At 37.0% G+C, this 18,379-nt stretch overlaps 1 protein-coding gene across 2 annotated transcripts; it reads right to left on the bottom strand.

Annotated features, from left to right (window-relative positions):
• Positions 1-500: 500 nt before the first annotated feature.
• angel2 (angel homolog 2) lies at positions 501-8,266 on the bottom strand. Of its 2 annotated transcripts, none has more exons than XM_084431793.1 (9): positions 8,032-8,266; positions 5,747-6,234; positions 5,427-5,653; positions 4,753-4,822; positions 3,915-4,336; positions 3,343-3,451; positions 1,480-1,519; positions 1,169-1,335; positions 501-874 (listed from the first exon to the last, which is right to left on the bottom strand). In XM_084431793.1, the coding sequence occupies exons 1-9, from the start codon at positions 8,037-8,039 to the stop codon at positions 723-725; spliced, it is 1,683 nt and encodes a 560-aa protein (XP_084287919.1). In that variant the 5' UTR covers positions 8,040-8,266; the 3' UTR covers positions 501-722. The 2 variants fall into 2 exon arrangements, with proteins under 2 accessions (XP_084287919.1, XP_084287918.1); XM_084431792.1 differs by lacking the exon at positions 8,032-8,266 and adding an exon at positions 6,807-6,974.
• Positions 8,267-18,379: the final 10,113 nt, after the last annotated feature.

Below are 18,379 nucleotides of genomic sequence, written 5' to 3'. Positions count from 1 at the left end.
GTCATTACAAGTGCACAGGTCATGTGAGTGATTCCTTCGGAGTGAACGCGGCTGAATCTGACTGCAGTAGATGTGAAAGATATGAATAAAAATGATGTTTATTCAGCCAGCGCACATACCTGTATTTACATCCTGTTTTCGGTCGAAGTCCACAGTAGTCAATTGTCGAGTTCACGCGCGTGATCATAGGTACTAAACCTATGCACGTGAACTCGACAATCGATTACTGTGGACTTCGACCGAAAACAGGATGTAAATACAGGTATGTGCGCTGGCTGAATAAACATCATTTTTTATATATTTCTTTCACATCTACTGCAGTCAGATTCACCCGCGTTCACTCAGAAGGAATCACTCACATGACCTGTGCACTTGTAATGACACATCAAGGATGTTAAGAGACTAAAAGCAGGTTTAAAACTTGCCCCATTGAAGTCAACAGGGTGCAAATTTTAAAAAGAGGATAACACGGTGTAGGCAACACCGATTTTTGTCGTTGTTCTCTGTACTGACAGCACTCCAAATGTACAAAAAAATGAGCTCAATGTTAAAATTGACCGGAGTTCTCCTTTAAGAGAATCTGTGAATCATTTCTTTGCTGGTGTTAAAAAAAACGGTTTACATTGTACTGTGAGTTTGTTTAACAATGTATCTTCTGGCCACAAAAGGATTTAAAGGCTGTAGGATCATCGCAAACACTTTTCGTTCTGTCAGCCATCAGCTCAAGGGTGTAGACGGAAGCGTGTCAAAAGCGGCAGGTGGTCAGAGGAGTTATGCTGGTTGGGAAGGCCATTAACCTCTTGGAGTTCATCTTTCCCCACCAGGGCTAACCTGCCCAGCAGCTGCAGACCCTTCTCTGGTGGCACACTGCATTCTGGGTAAGCGAGAAAAAAAACACTATGGTAACCAGCAGCAGCAGAAATTTTGCTGTTGAATGTACTGCACTGCAGCAAACTGCAGCATCAAGGGTCACATGATCACAGGAGTGGTGATGTAACATTTACATTGATAGTCTAGTGGCATCAGCTTCTACTTTGATGATATACATATTCATGTGGCGACAGCAAACGCAATAGCTGTAGTAATAAATCATCTGAATGAAGTGTTACATTAAACAACAACTATTGAGTATTTCCTAGGAAAGATAACAGTAATGTAATGGTCAAACCTGCTTGAGCCATCTCATCCCCCAGAGCTGCGGAGTAGAAGATGTAATCGACAGTGATGGCTGTACGTGAGTGACATGTGGTGATCTCAGATTGACCGCTCTCTTTAAGATAGTGGGAGTACGCAGAGGTCAGCTTTAAACCGTGCTCTATGCTGGGCTCGGTGAAACTACAAAACAGATCACATGAGAGAAGAACGAGAAAAGACATCGCAGGAGCTGTCAAATTTGCTGGGACACAAAAAGAGCTTTATAGGGTTTATATGAGTGAATCAAGCAAGGCACTGTAGAGATATATTGGGATTTATATTTACCAATCCAGTTCTGTTTGCTCCAAATCCTTCAAATCAGAATCTGTGAAAATAATTCAAACTAAATGTTAGCAGCTGCACATTTAAAGCTACTCCAGAATGCATTATAGCTGGGACTGCCTCTGTTTTATTCAATATTACTGTTTACCATGTATATTAGTAAGACTAAATGTAAAAGTTGCTTTCAAAGTGCATACAGTGGGCCCAGAAAGGATTTGGACACTTAGGTTAAGCCAAATAAAGTATGTATGTGCATATATATATGCTATCAAAGTAAGTGGCATTTGCCTAAAGTTTAAATTATAAAACAATAGATATACAGTACAGGCCAAAAGTTTGGAAACATTACTATTTTTAATGTTTTTGAAAGAAGTTTCTTCTGCTCATCAAGCCTGCATTTATTTGATCAAAAATACAGATTTTTTTTTTTTAATATTGTGATATACTATTACAATTTAAAATATTTATTATATTTATTATAGATATAATATTTACAATTTATTATACTTTAAATAATAATTTATTTCTGTGATGCAAAGCTGAATTTTCAGCATCATTACTCCAGTCTTCAGTGTCACATGTGACATCCAGTCTATCACATGATCCTTTAGAAATCTTTCTAATATTCTGATTTATTATGAGTGTTGGAAACCGTTCTGCTGCCTAATATATTTGATGAATAAAAGGTTAAAAAGAACTGCATTTATTCAAAATAAAAATATATTTTCTAATAATATAAATCTTCTTTACTATCACTTTTTATCAATTTAACACATCCTTAATTAATTTAAAAAAAAATTAAGAAAAAAAATGACTGACCAGTAGTGTATATTGTTGTTACAAAAGATTTCTATTTTTAAAACATTTGCTTCTTTTTTTTTATTCATCAAAGTATCCTAAAAAAGTATCACAGGTTATGAAAAAATATTAAGCAGCAGAACTGTTTCCAACTTTCATAATGAATCATCATATTAGAATGATTTCTAAAGGATCATGGGATAGACTGGAGTAATGATCCTGAAAATTCAGCTTCGCATCACAGAAATAAATGATCATTTAAAGTATAATAAATTGAAAACCAATTATTTTAAATTGGAATAATATATCACAATATTACTTTTTTTTTCTGTATTTTTGATCAAATAAATGCAGGCTTGATGAGCAGAAGAAACTTCTTTCAAAAACATTACAAATAGTAATGTTTCCAAACTTTTGACCTGTACTGTATTGGAGACATATTTTAATATTTTTGGACACTATATTAAATCAGGTGAAGTAACATCAGTTGCCCTAAATTACAGAATACATGCATTAAAAATCTATTTATTTACATAAAAAATTACTAAAATGAAAGTGTTTTGTTTTTTGCATAATTTATTTTTACATGCCACTTTGTTTGATATTTTTTATCTAATCTTATAACAATCATACATTTGTATTTATGACATAACTGTTTGGGGGTTACCGTATTTGCTGTAACTGTAAATAACAGAGCAGCAAAAAAAATGTCAAATCATACACTACCGTTCAAAAGTTTGGGGTCAGTACGTTTTATTTTACTTTTTATAAATAAATTATTACTCTTATCCAGCAAGGATGCATTAAATTGATCAAAAGTGCCAGTTAAGCCATTTACATTGTTATAAAATATTTCTATTCCAAATAAATGCTGTTCTTTTTTAATAGAAAACATCTTTTTAAAACTAATAATATTTCAAAATATTACTGTTTTTACAGTGGTCATTAGAAATAACATTTAAAATACACTGTGGAACATAATGTTTGTTGTTACAGTTTTCAAATGTTCTTGGAAATTATTAATATCTGTTTACATTATATTATATGGAATAAGGGCTGAAAGGTGACCTGTTGTTTGGCTTTCGTACTGGCACTGCTGAGAGATGCCCAGACTTTTGGGCCAAATTGGCACAGTCAGAATACGCTGCCCTCTTGGGTTCTCCTCCTGTCCTGACACCTGCAAAATCAAGTCAGAAAATGTAAGAGATGCCAAAACTGTGGCTGCATCCGAAATCGCAAACTTCCCTACCATACAGTAGGTAAAAAACAGTATGTGACAAAAAGAAATACGTCTAAATTGACAGTACTCATAAAAGAGTAGGCAAAAAGTACCTGGCGAGATTCTGAAGTGTGCATACGATGGACACTTTACTATCCCATGATGCCATGGGAGGGGATTTATGAATGGAGATGAAGCAACGTAACCGACGCTGGTAGGTCACATGATAATGACATCATGGCGAATGTAGTACGCCCAGATAACATTCATACACACACTCATTCTATTTAGAACGTACTTTTTAGTGGTCGTGAAGTAATTACTTATTCAAATTAAGTACCTACTCAAGAGAGTATGCGATTTCAGACGCAGCCATAATCTGAAAAAATAAAAAGCAAAGAAATGCCCCAAGATTATCTACCTTCCCAATGGTTATGCCATCATAGTGCAGTCTGCTGTCCTTAATAAAGCGATACAGGGGAGACCAGGGAATGGAGTTAAAATCCCCACAGAGCAGGACAGGACAAACGCTGCTGTCAGGTAACTGGGCCACCCGGCTTATCTCTGCCAGCAGCATAGCCAGCTGGGCCAGTTTAATGTCCCCGCGTCTAGGGTTGTACAGTAAATGTGTGTTGGCCACACAGATGTCGGTGAGAGAGCTATGGGGGTCAATGGGCCGCAGCAGAACAATCAGGCCCACGTTATCACGGTCCAGGAGAGGGATGCCACGCCGGAAATACTCCACAGGATGACAGGAGACCAAAGAGAAGCGCTCACGTTTGAAGACCACAGCACAGCCGTCAGGCTTAAGTCCCGTTCTCCGTTTGTATTCACAGTGGTAGCCTGTTTTAAGGGCAGAGAATTGCTGCATTCAAAATTAAGTCCTATTCCTCACTATTTATTAAATAAAGCATGATAAAATTTAAATTTTTACACAGGATTTGGAATCCCAGATTTTCAATGTGAAACCCTTACATGCTACCAATCAAAAGTTTGGGGCCAGTAAGATTTTTTTTTAAAAAGAAGAAGTGACATAAAACATTTACAATGTTACAAAAAAAAAACTTTTTCAAATAAATGCTGATCTTTTTAACCTTCTGATCGTCAAAGAATCCTGAAAAATATATATATCTTAAAATCCACAAAAAATATTAAGCACCACTACCATTTTGTTGATAATGAGAAATGTTTCTTGAGTCGATTTTTATATTAAGCTTTGCCATCACAGGAAAGAGACATCAAGGAAATAAAGCAAGTACCTAAAGATTCTAGCGAGGGTTTGATTTGTTGTTTATAGTGGTCCTCTTGCACCTCCTGCAGGCACATTATCTATAGAAAAAAAAAGTTATTGCAGATATTTTAAAGAAAATCATCCATTCTTGTCCACTGAATATAAAAACAAAGCATCGTTAGGCATCTAACACTCACTTAAAGTTAGTCTTTTTAATAACTCTTCTAAATGTAATGTATCTATTTGTCATACTGCACATTATAGCACCTAATTTTCTCCTGCATTTAAAATAATTGAGTTTTTAGTGTTTTCATTTTAATTTATTTAGAGAAAATAGTATAGAATTTTAACACCTGACATTTACTGTTATCAGTCAATATATGAACGGCTTATTGATATTAGCCGGAATTTTAATATCTGTGTATCCCTACCATTACATAAAAATTACATAAAAGACTTTACCATGTATAATGTTTGTACACTCTAAAGTTAGAAATTTGCTGGCAAAGAGTTCGAGCCAGTCAGACAGTTCTGAATGGCATTTTAGTAGTGATGTGTGACTGGTAACAATGTACGGTATTAAACACAAAAGGCCAGAAAATTTAATCCAGCAATTTTACCTAAATAAGTTTTACGCGGAAATGAGAAATAATGAAAATATTCAAAACAAATGATTCTTTCAAGAAAGGCCCCTTCACTTACATCAGCACTGTGTTGTTCCAGCTCTTTGATGATGTTTGAAAACCTATGGCGCCAATCCAGAACGGGAGGATTACAGTGCCTGTAAAGGTACGTGTTATCACAGAGCAGGTCTTGCGAGAGGATATTGTAGGACATCACAGAAAAATCAAATGGCCGTTTTTGTTCCCCCCCTTCCGCAGATGCAGCATTACAAAGTTGAGAAAGATCCTCCCAGTGTCTCTTCAACTCTGTGAAGGATAAAGATTATGGATTTGGCTTTTTATGCACAACAACATACCAATACATCAATATGAATTAAAATGAGCATCCAAATCATTCACCTGGTGTGGCTTCAGTCCTCTCTGGACTCGAAGGAAATTTCCCAGGAGGCACTGGAATGCCGGTTACATTGCGTAGCCATTCAGGACTTCCTTTTGGACTCCTGCTGCCATTTGGAGGTATACATTCGGGTGAGCGGCGTGGAGATCTTTCCCCTGCCGGCCTTCCTTCCGCACTCTTCCTCCTCTTAGGAGGTGGCTCCCGATCAGAGCGGTCCATCAGAAATGCAGAAAGGTGAAGGCCTCGTCCGGGTTGAGTTTGTGGCAATATTTCAGATCGCCTCCAGGAACTCCAGTTGTACGGATCCGGAGGTCTCGGGGGCCTGTTGGAGAGGTTTCTGACAGTGCTGAAGGAGGAAGAGGGATGCTGCCGGTGAGGTGGTTGTGTCCACCATAAATTACTAGGCTGATACCAGTGTCTCCAGTGGTTGTAAACAGTCTGAGCTGGTGGAAAGCCCACTGTGCTCAGGTACCGGCCAAACATGGGATGACTGCAAGAGGAAAGAAAACCTCATTTATTATACCACAGAGCAAACTTTTAGAAATATTTACCATGATTTTACTATGAAACAATTACACCAACTGAAGTTACTTTGCCTGAAATATTGTAGAATCATTATAAATGAGACTTTTTTTTTACTACAGCAGTTATGGTTTGTATTGTAAATGTGTTTATGCTACTATTTTTTCTAATATCATAGTTAGAAACTAAGCATGAAAAGCAAGAGTCACTCATGCTTTTACCTGTGGTTACAATAGTTAAATAAAAAATTCCACAGTTACACTATGCAATTGCAATCAATAAATTAGCATAATGAACTGTATGTACAAATAAATTAAAATGACCTAATTTACGACATGATATACATTTTTTCATACATACATTTATTTATCGAAACTTCCCACGATATATTTAATAATTTCATTACATACTTATTTTTATTTAGTCTGTTAAAAGCCTCCATAATTATGTTGATATATTAAAATAGATAATAGCATCATGCCGTTTTGCTTTTGATAGTCATCGACATAGTCAAAACTCACAATCCATATATTAACTTACTTTGGAGGTATTTCTGGTCTGACATAATTAGAATTAGTGTGTCGAGGCATGTAACGTCCTCTTATCGTAAAACGACTCTTTTTAGCAACATGAGTGAAACCCGAAAACTATTGTGAAAAGACGTCTAGCTGTTGTACGTTAACATGCTAACACAACAAAACACAGATGATGGCGTTTGAATATGACGTCACCAGCCATGTCCGAATCTCGTGAATGAATCGTTCTTTTGAGTCGGATCTTTTCTATGAATTACCATCGGCCGAGAACCAGAACCGACAAGTGAATTAACCGACGCTTGAATGGAGTGCACCGATAATTTGAGTGACGGCGCGAAAAGTAAGTAACTAAAGCAATTTGTAGAGCCATCAGGACATAGAAATAAAAATAGTGCTATTAAATTATATTTACCAATATTCACTTTGTCACGTGGAGTTAGACATGCTTATTCTTGTTTGCCTCTCGTTTTTTTTTAGCTCTGCTTATTTCCAGTAGTAGTTTACAATGTATTACAAATAACAATAGACAAACTATTATCTGTTTATTAGCTTTTAAACAGGTTTTCTTTGGATTGTTTGACTACTCAAAAAAGAGAATAGGGAAATATTACATAATTCATTTGTGTTTCCTACTAGCCATATTTTAAGTCCATAAACAAAACTTTACTGGCTCTAAACCTCTTTTTTCTCTATTCAAAGTAACGGTTAGCCTATGGAAAGTATCCAAATCTCTGCTAATCAGAAAGCAGTGAAAACTATCTCTATATTCATCCTTTTTGTCCTCTTAATGTGTATTACATTGTTGTTGTTTATTTTATTTTATTTTACCCTGGCAACACATCTGTGTCTGTGTATCATTTTGTCTTTTTTTGTTGTTGTTGTTTGTTTCCATGTTTATCTGTATATTGCCTTAATGCTTTGATGTTTTGGAATGTAAAAAAAAAAAAAAAAGATCGAAAGAATCGATTCGCGGAAAGGATTCAGACTCGAATTAGTCATGACGGAAAGCATTATGTGACAAAACACAAGAACGGTCGGTCCTCCACAAGCAAATTTGTTAGTTACAGTAAATGTACAGTAAATACAGATTGTTTTTGAGCAGACTGACAATAACCCTGGGCATGGAACTACCGTTAAATCAAGGCTTGATCGTTAGAATAGGCCTATTAAGATTTGCGCCGCATATAAGTAAACGTCCACTGTAGCAGTGGAAATAGCGTTTCACTTACCGGTGCATTTTACAGATAAAACTATGCAGCAGTGTCGATAAACACACCGCGGAACTCTCGATCCATCCAGATATTAAATGATTGTTGTCGGTGTCCCAGTGGAATGCTCAGCTTGTCGTCTCTCTTGTCTCCTGTCTGTCTTCTCTTGTCTCCCTGTCTGTCTTCTCTGAACGCATGGTTTCGTGCTGTTGTTACAAAACATCTCGAACGTTTGGCCTTTTCTAAATATTTATTTATTTATGCTAGTAATTTGCGACTCGTTGAGTATATATGTTAAATTATAATATATGTTGTTATCCTATCAAGACAAAATATTTGTACGCTACCTAGTCCAAAAGAATTAATCTGGGTTCAATAGGTTTATATAAATGTATTGTGTGAACAAATGTTGTTACCACTAGACGTCACTCTTGTATTGTAGATCCCGGGTCAAACTCCATTCACTCTACTAGGCTACTCAATAAACAAATTTCCTTTTCAGAATTGAAATGGTTAACTTTGGTTATTCGTAAGCCAGGGTTTACAGAATAGTCGGTTTTCATGTTTCATATGTCACACTGTTCGTACATTTTCTGTCAGGTTAACCCTGGGATTATTAGCCAAAGACACGCATCCTGTTTAATAACTTACTTAATGTGTAAATGTTGCCATGTATATCTGCTCTAGTGTAAGTTTCCTGAAACATACAGCAAACATAATAGTATGTATTTATTACTCCAATTATAAATTACAGTCATCATGAAATCATAATTTGTGGAATATTGAATTATGTATTATAAATGATTTATCCATGCACATCTCTTCTTCTTTTTTTTTATGAATGTGCTCTCGTGATCTTGACCCTCTACAATTTGCCTACAGATTTGGGAGGGGGACGGACGATGCCATTGTAGTGCTTTGAAATGATCATACACACCTGGAGGGCTGTAAAACACATGTTTGAGTTTTATTTGCAGACTTTTCATCAGCATTCAATACAATCCACCCACAAATTTGAGCAAACAGACTTAGAGACAACTTCCAGCTAAACTTCACACTAATTAAATGGATCTTGAGAGTATTAAAGTCATTTATTGAGAGTATTCTCTCCTACTGAATTGTATGCTGGTATGGACATTCAAAAATCACCCATAGGAACAAATTGGGGAAAATTGTTAAAACCTGTGGAAAAATCATTGGTAAACAACAGGTACCAACTATATCTGACCAGATTGGCACAGAAGGCAGACAAGGTTTGCATGGATACAACCCATCCACTTTGAGTGGAGTTCAAGCTGCTCCCTTCTGGTTGTAGATATAGATAACCTAAGGTAGAACCAACCGAGCAAAAAACTCATTCATTCCCATGGCAATAACCCAATCAAATAAGGTGTGGGGATGGGCTGACTGGAGAATAAATGTGGAGTAATGTGAAGTAGTTTTATTTATTTATGACATTGTGCATGTGGATAAGGTTTGTGGATTATGTGTCAATATGCCTGTACTGTACAACAAATTGCCTCTTGGGGACATTAAAGTTTAAAGGTGATGACACACAGGGCAACTTTTTGAGCAATCTTGCCGAGCGATTGTTGCTTGTGCACTTTTCCATTGAAAATGGGCAATACATTTCTATCTGGATAATTTAAATCGGTCGTAGGCCCTGTGTCTCATCTGGTTGCCCGTTGACAGCAACATTGCCCAGCAATATTGCTCAAAAAGTTGCCCTGTGTATCGGTATCATCACCTTTAGACTAAGCGTGAGAGTTTTTGCAACTGTACAATGCATATGATTATTTAATAAGTTAAACAGCTTGGGCGGTTTATGATTGGTTGTCTGATTCAAAACGACTCTTTGTAGAATTTTAGAAGCATAGAAGGTCTCTGGAGCAGGTCTTTAAAACCCAGGGTTATCAGAATCAGAAAGAGTTTTATTGCTAAGTGTGCTTGTACACACAAGGAATTTACCTTGCCCATAACATATAAGAATAGAAAATATAAAAAAGTATAAAGACACAAATAGGTTTAGCCAGATAATGAACATATTTACAGTATTGTGAATAATAATATGAATAAATAGGATATTGCACAACAAAGTTGCATTGAACTGTTCAAGAGAGAAATAGCCGTTAAGAAGAAACTGTTCCTGTGTCTAGATGTTCTAGTGCCTCTGAGGCGCCGTCCGGATGGCAACAGTTCAAGGTTGTGGCCGGGGTGAGTGGAGTCTGTGATGGTTTTACCTGCCCCTTTCCTCACTCTGGAAGAGTACAGGTCCTGGAGGCTGGGAAGGGGGGCACCAATAGTCCTCTCCGCACTCCGTTGTACTCTCCTGATGTCTGATTTGGTGCGTGAACCAAACCAGACAGCTACAGATGTTAGATAAACACAGAACAGACTCAATGATGGCTGAGAAGAACTGTATCAGCAGCTCCTTTGGCAGGTTGAATTTCCTCAGCTGGTGAAGGAAGTACAACTGGGCATGGGCCATTTTCATTATGGAGTCCCACTATGATTGTCTCACTTCAGTGAGATGGCAGTGCCCAGAAACCTGAATGACTCCACTGCTTCCACAATGCTGTTCATGATGGTGAGTGGAGGGAGTGCTGGGGTGTTCCTCTTCCTCCTGGAGTCCACTGTCATCTCCACTGTTTTATGTGTGTTGAGCTTGTTATTATGACTGCCGGTTATTCAACCTCTTGTCTGTATGCAGACTCGTCAACCTCCTGGATGAGGCAGATGACCGAAAACAGAGCTGAACACAAAGATTAATCAAACTCGTATACCTACGGATTAACTTGTGTTCCATATTTACGATATTGCTGGCTAATGTGAGCATCAGAATTTTCCCAAAACAATGCAGTCACGGTCCCACAAACCCAGACCTTTTTGTTACCTTTAATAAGGCTGCTGATCAACACTCTCCAGCCATCTGCCTTGCAGCATGACCTTACCCACCGACACACTCCATTAGCTCATATTGCTCTGTGCATTTGCTGCATAAATACCAGTTTTATGAGAACATTTCTTTAAAATCATTATTTGGAGAGGCTGTCAAACTGACAAGTAAATAAACAAGTACACTGAAATGTCTTCATTGACTAAATATAAATTGGTTGGGTGGTAGGTGTAATTTGGCGTAAAAAACGTGTTGACACAGCAAGAGACGTTAGAAGAGGAGGTGTTGTGCTGTAATTGGAGGTAATACTGGGAGAAAGACTATAATTAGGAGACTGCAACATTTTGTTCAAATGAACTGATTTCTTTCTTTTTTTCTTATTGCGATGTCTCCGAAAGGATTGATTATTTTTAGTTCTGCTTTAACATTTTCATGCAAACCCCTCCAATCATTATTATCATGCAAAAACCCAGGGATGAAAAATTAACAGCTTCTTTTATAACACTTGTCAGCCTCAGCAGTTTTGAGGTTCACCTTGGTCCTTCTGACCACACACATACATCAAATATTAACATCTGCAGATAACCGTGAGGCAGAAGGCTCAAGAAGTGCCACGGTAAATGGGTCAAAGTAGACGGAGATCTTGCATAAATTTAGTATGATGTGTGAAATGCATTTTCAATTCTTTCCTTCCCCAAGGACAGGATGTGGAAAAGGTCACTGAGCAATGATTCTCAATAAAGATATGCTCTTTTTTTAAAGCACCAACAGTGCACTGCAAAACTGTATAGGATGCCACAGGAATGAAACATCCAATATTTTAAAAACTCAAACTAGTCGGCTAATTTTTCCACTAATAAACACATAAAGACACATATTATGATTAACACAGCTACTGTATTTAATAGCGATTACTCCTCATTCTCCTCTTCAATGTTAAGTGCTCTCATTACAGTTATGATGAAATTAATTTCAGCCTGTCATGTGTGTAACGTAACAGAACACCGTCTGAACCTGCCTTTCTGTCGTTGTGTGGTCTTGAAGGCCCAGAGGTTTATTACGATTCAGTCTTTACACGAAACATCAGGTGGCAGGCGTAGATGCAGATTAGTAGTTTAGCGAGCAAAGGCCATTGCCACCTCACTCTTTAATAGGATCAAGCTGGAGTGTAAAATGTGACTTGAATTAAAGTATAATTACCTTACAGCAAAGACAAGCCACCAGCGGCTCAGATGTATTGATTTAATAGTAATCGAGTGTGACTCCATGTTCAGCTGGTTGGAAATCGAGCCGCTGTTTAATCTGTTGTTTTATGCCATCTTTCCAAAAGGAACGATCCTCAATCATGTTCGCATTTTCCCACATGTAAATATTATTATAGGAATAGAAAATGAATTTTTGGCTCTTGTTATGCTACAGGGTTCTAGACAAGACTTTTTTTAATAAGGAAAATTACACCTAATATAAATACATACTACCATTCAAAAGGTTTGGGTGAGTAAGATTATAATTTTTTTTAAGAAAATAATACTTTTATTCAGCCAGGATTCATTAAATTTAATTAAACAGGGTTCGTACAAGGTGCTTAAAGTGCTTGAAGTACTTGAATTTGACTTTTAGACATTTAAGTCCTGGAAAATCCTTGAAAACAGCCATATATATGTAGAGGTACTTAAAAAGTGCTTTACTTACTTACTTAAAATACAATATATTTTTTCAAAAAAAAACAAAAAAATTCAATATTTTCACGCAAAATTAACAGTGCAGCCTGTCTGATAATACGAAGTACGTCAACATTATAATATGAAATATTATTTATTGAAAAATAATAGCCATTATAAACTTTGTATTTAATATATAGTATTAAATACGTTGCAAGTTGTATTTTGGATACCTTATTTTGGTAAAAATACTAAAGATAGTGTTTGATAAATGAGATCTCGGATTGTAGTCCTTGAAAACCAAAAAAAGTAGTGCTTGAAAAGTCCTTGAAAGTCCTGGAATTTCTTTTTACAGTATCTGTACGAACCCTGATTAAAATACATTAAATACACCTATGAGGTGGATGGATTATCTCGGAAAAGGAGAAGTGCTCACTAACACCGATTTAGACAGATTTGTGAACAATATTTGAGAGAAATAGGCCTTTTGTGTATATAGAAAAAGTCTTAGATCTTTGAGTTCAGCTCATGAAAAATGGGGGCAAAAACAAAAGTGTTGTGTTTATAATTTTGTTCAGCGTATGTAGAGAATTAAGCAGAATGCCTGTTATCAAACGCGTATGCCTTTGTGCTTGTTTCTGTTAAAAGTAAGTGTTGTTTCAGTAGTTAAAGAAAGCACTAATCATGTTGATTGACAGCACCAGCAAACTTGGATTCAGACTGCAGTGACCCTGTCTATGTTGTTTCCGTTTCCATCTTAAGCACAATTTAGAGAGAACTCTAAAATAACAGTATGTGAGACATATCAGTATTCATTACTGTTGATTCTGTTGTTATAAGTGCAGTGAAATGTATTCCGTACAAAAGTGTAATATTTAATTTAGAAAATGCTGTGAAACATGAATATAAATGGGAATTAGATGCTTGTGTGAAGCTGTGAACTAATTCCCAGGCAAACAGGCCACTTCAATTTGTAATTTTACCTTCAATTCTACCTCCCTTGATATACTGTACAAATGTCTGAATATTGTGGGTAAATGCAAACAAGAATATACAAAATATCTCTGGGGACCAGATTATCTAGTTATGTTGAGGCACTTCTCATTTAAATGTACGATTACGTAACCATCATCTCATTTCAAGAATATGCACCGGTTAGGAATAATCCAAGGAACAGTTCATGCTTCACTCAAAAATCATTTAGTCACCTGCAATGTCGTTCCAAACCTGTATGACTTTTTATTGTGTGGAATAAAAAAAGACGTTTGAAAGAATGTTGGTACCCAAACAGTTTTGTAACAGCTCTTTCTTTCTGTTGCAGTTTTGCTTCGGCTCTTTTAACGCACTAGGAAATAGAACCCTCTGTGTTACGGGTTCAGAAAAGTGTGATTATCCTTCCTTACCGCTTCTGCTTGCAGCCAGAGTCTGTGTAAATAAAGAAAGTCTCACTCCAGAGGGCTGTTGTGTTGTGTTCTCTGTATGAAATGTTAATGAACTGCGTGATACCGGAGACCCTCTGGTTCGTTTGAGGCAGTGGAAGTTCTACATTGTCTTCAGCTCTCTGACAGCCGTAATGTGTTCAACCGCTGTCTCAATTTCCAGTTGATTAATGTTCCAAGAAGTGGGAATGCATCCTTCCCTGTAGGGAGGGAAAACGCATGCCAATTTGAAGTGTAATTTCATGCACTTCTACTGAGGCATTCAAATGTGTAAAAAAAAGCTAGTATTCCTTGCGGGAATAAGCGGCTAGGTAAATGGGTTTGCATGATCTGACAGCTGAACTGTGGTACGAGGCTTTTATGAAGGTGTTTTACTGGCGTTTGAAAGACCTGAGCGATCCATAACCAAACATCAGTGCATCAATGCATATTCTCAGCAAGTTCATTTCTGCTCAGGTTTCATGTGCTGTGTCAAACAGGCATCTTGTTCTCTGAAATATTCATTTTGAACTCCATGAACAGACTTCTGATAAAATGCACTTCATGACAGATGCATTTCCAAGCAATAATGTGGGGTGCATTTAGGATGTTTTCATTTCCTTTTCCATTTTTTTTATCACATCCTCAATTCCAACAGGGATGAATCTTGCAGGCAATCTGCCTTGGTGCTACTTGGAAGTGTTTTTGTAGTCATTCTCCTGAGCTGCAAGACCAGGCAACACAAAAGGTATGCGATAGGTAACACTTGAAATGGTGAACCCTGGGTCATTCTAAACGCCAGGTAAATGGAATCCTGCTACCTTGCTTAATGTTTTACATTTCTCATAATTTACCCGAGGTTAACAATTAATCCTGGGTATTCATAAGCTGCTGTTTCACACTGTCAACCTCGGTTAAAGTCCCCGTGAACCGGAAGTTGCAAACGACTTTTAACCATTGTTGTGACGTATTTCCAAGTGAAATGGAATATTGAACAGAGGGCAGGGTTTTACTTTTTGGTTAAGCGATTTCAACCCAAGCCGTCCAACTGACGTCATCAGAAAAGGAACGCCATTCCAGACCGGAAGTAACTTTTCAGATTTTGATTAAAGATTACCACGGCAAACAATTTTTTTCTGTGTATTAACTTGCACGGATTAATTGTTCACAACAAGACGACATGTCGACTTTAACGTTCTTATTTGCAGTGTCAGTGTCACTGACTGGAGAAACGGCACATGTATGCTTCCATAATGACTCTAGCATAGCGCATCATCATATCCTATTTATTTAAAGGGATAGTTCACCCAAAAATGAAAATTCTGTCATCATTTACTCACCCTCAAGTTGTTCCAAACCTGTATGAGTTTCTTTGTTCTGCTGAACACAAAGGAAGATATTTGGAAGAATGTTTTAATCAAACAGATCTCGGTCCCCATTGACTTCCATAGTAGGAAAAAATATATACTATGGTAGTCAATGGGGACCGAGATCTGTTTGGTTACAAACATTCTTCCAAATATCTTCCTATCTTTCCAGTAAATGATGACAGAATTTTCATTTTTGGGTGAACTATCCCTTTAAGTTTATCCTGAATGGACTTTTCACACTATACATTTATGAAACAGTCTCTTCTTCTCTTCAATTGTTGCGTTTTCTGTCACCATTTAAAAAATGTTCCCCTCAAAAAAGTAGCTGAAACTACTGTTTATACAATGTGCTGTGAATTATGAGGCACGCTATTGGTTATCAGTTGCTAAGAATCCAGTCATAACATTCTAACACTGCATCGTTTGATTTCACACTGTTCCATAGCCTGACGTCGTCATACTCAGATTCTAGTCAGAATGTTCCCGACCTAACAAGTTTGTGGGCGGGGCTAAGTTCGGCTGGCATCCAGGCTAACTGTTCCATAGATAAGATATATGACGTGCATTCCACTGTAGAAAAATGAAGCCACTGTAGTAGAAGAAATGGCCGTCGTTGACGTGCCGACGATTTCATAATTTGGAGTCTGCGCAGTAGTGATTATGAGGTGTATCATCACTCCCACACTCCCACAGTTTCAATCGCAATGACGTTACAGCCCATTTCTATAGCCTCAAATAACTAACTAAAACCAAACTTATTGGAAAAACAAACACTTGACCATATGTCAGTATGATAAGAACTAACTAATATGACAGAAACCATCTTTGGGAAAAATTATTTTGATTGGATTAGTAATTGTATTTTTTTAGTTTTAGTTTTACATGTTCCATCCGATTACATGGAGAGGGCGGAGTTTATGACCCATGCTGCAGCCAGCAACAAGGGGGTGATTGAAATGTTTTGGTATTACTTTTCAGGACGTGTTCGGCACACCGTTCAAGTTTGGCACTGCAATATGGGGTTAATAATACGAAAGTGGTGCTATCCCTGCATGCTTCCGAGTAGAAAAAGTGGTGCTAACCCCGCTTCTAAATTACAAGTGTGAAATGTTCCTTTACCCCTGGGATAAAAACGGAATAGCGTTTAGAATGATGATGACCATGCACAGCCTGGGGTAAAGCGCAGTGTGAAAAGCCTTTTTGTGACCACACAACACTCAGTGCAAAATGAATGAATTAATTAATGTTGTGCAGCAAAAGTCTGAAATTTCTAAATTTGTGAGATGTTGGAGTGGGATGTTCCATTGAAAGCACAATAAAGTTGTGATCGTCCTCCAAACTTGAGCAGAGTATGAAGTTCATTTGGTGACTAAGCTTCTCACATTTATCATCCCGTTGTTATGCTAGCCCTGACTGTACCGTGTGTCAGAGATGTGAGAGGAGGATATCAACACATCCGCTACAATCCAGTCTCTGCATAATTTACAGCTCTGGGAACTTAAAATAGAGCCGAGTGCATTTGCAAGACCTTATCCTGCATAACATTTGTCATACATCCTTACAAGAGACTGTAGAAATAATGCATAAATGAAATATTAATATATTTAATTAAGAAGAGGCTTGCTTTGGAAGCCATTACTTTTAATATGATTTTTAACTGACTTGTTGCATTGGATACAACTGTCTGTTAAATGAATAAATGTAATGGTATATTGATCAACAGATAAATAAATCTAAATAAGCCTATGATTACTTGATTCCTATGAACAGTTAGATTGGTTTATAGGTGACTTTGGTAAAATATGCTACAATCATTACATTTAAAGGGTTAGTTCACCCAAAAATAACAATTATGTCATTAATAACTCACCCTTATGTCGTTCCAAACCCCTAAGCCTTGGTTCTTCTTCGGGGCACAAAAGAGCTTTCAGTACCTCCATTGGAGGTGTTTTCCAAACTCATCAGGCATTATAGGAGAAGACTCAGAGCTGGTATCTTGGAAAAAGGAGGGTGCAAAAAGTATTTTAGAAAAGAGGGCAAAAAATTGTTCCCAATATGTTTTGGAGAAAAACATTTATTTCATAATGTGACCCCCCCCCCCCCCCCCCCCCCCCCCTTTCAATTCTTTTGAGGTCAGATTTTTGCTAATTTTTTTAATAAAATATCAAAAGGATTAACAATGCAGATTAATTTTTTTACAGCCATCTTTGATCGTATTTACCAAGGGGGCAAATAATTCTGATCAGCACTGTATACTGTATATCACTCACTGTTTCCACAAAAATAAGCAGCATGACTGGTAATAAAGGTGTTTTTTTTTTTTTTTTTTTTTTTTTTTTGGAGCACCAAATCAGGATATCAAAATTATTTCTGAAAGATAATGTGGCACTGAAGACTGGAGAAATGGCTGCTGATAAAATATATTAAAATAGAAAACTTTTTGCTGTATTTTTCGGATAAATGCTGCCTTAGTGAGCATAAGAGACTTCTTTAACAACTGTAGTGTTATTGAGTTATTATTAGTGAATTGCACAGAAACACATACACATAGTTATAGCTAGACCAAGATCTTTTTAAATCAGCTGGACATGGGGACGTCCTTCATATTCTGACCAAGCCAAGTAGCCCAAATTCTTCAGACAGATCAACTGTCAAATGACAAATGGTCTCATACAGCATCGCAATGCATCTTGATAATTGTGCATTTGCTTTGTATCTCTGTTTACCCGGGGTCGATAAGCAATATGCTTACAGATGGATGTATTCATTTTAGAGACACTGATGGATGAGAGCAGGGAAGAAATCAATCTCTTTCCTTTCAGGTATTGATCACTTGTTCAAGAGAGTTCAGTGTATCGGGACACGTATTAGAGGCCAGGATGTGAGGAAGTGTAAAGATGTTTAAATCAGTGTTGTTAAATGTGTGACAGTGGGTTTTTATTAGCGTTGTGTGTCTCTATGGCTTCAGCACATTTATACACATATAATAGAGTTGATCATGTAGAAAAGCACATAATGTGTGTG

Source organism: Rutilus rutilus (assembly GCF_951802725.1).
Source record: "Rutilus rutilus genome assembly, chromosome: 15".
Lineage (NCBI taxonomy): Eukaryota > Metazoa > Chordata > Actinopteri > Cypriniformes > Leuciscidae > Rutilus > Rutilus rutilus.
Note: the sequence above shows the minus strand (reverse complement) of the source record. Positions and strands in the feature narration are given on the sequence as shown.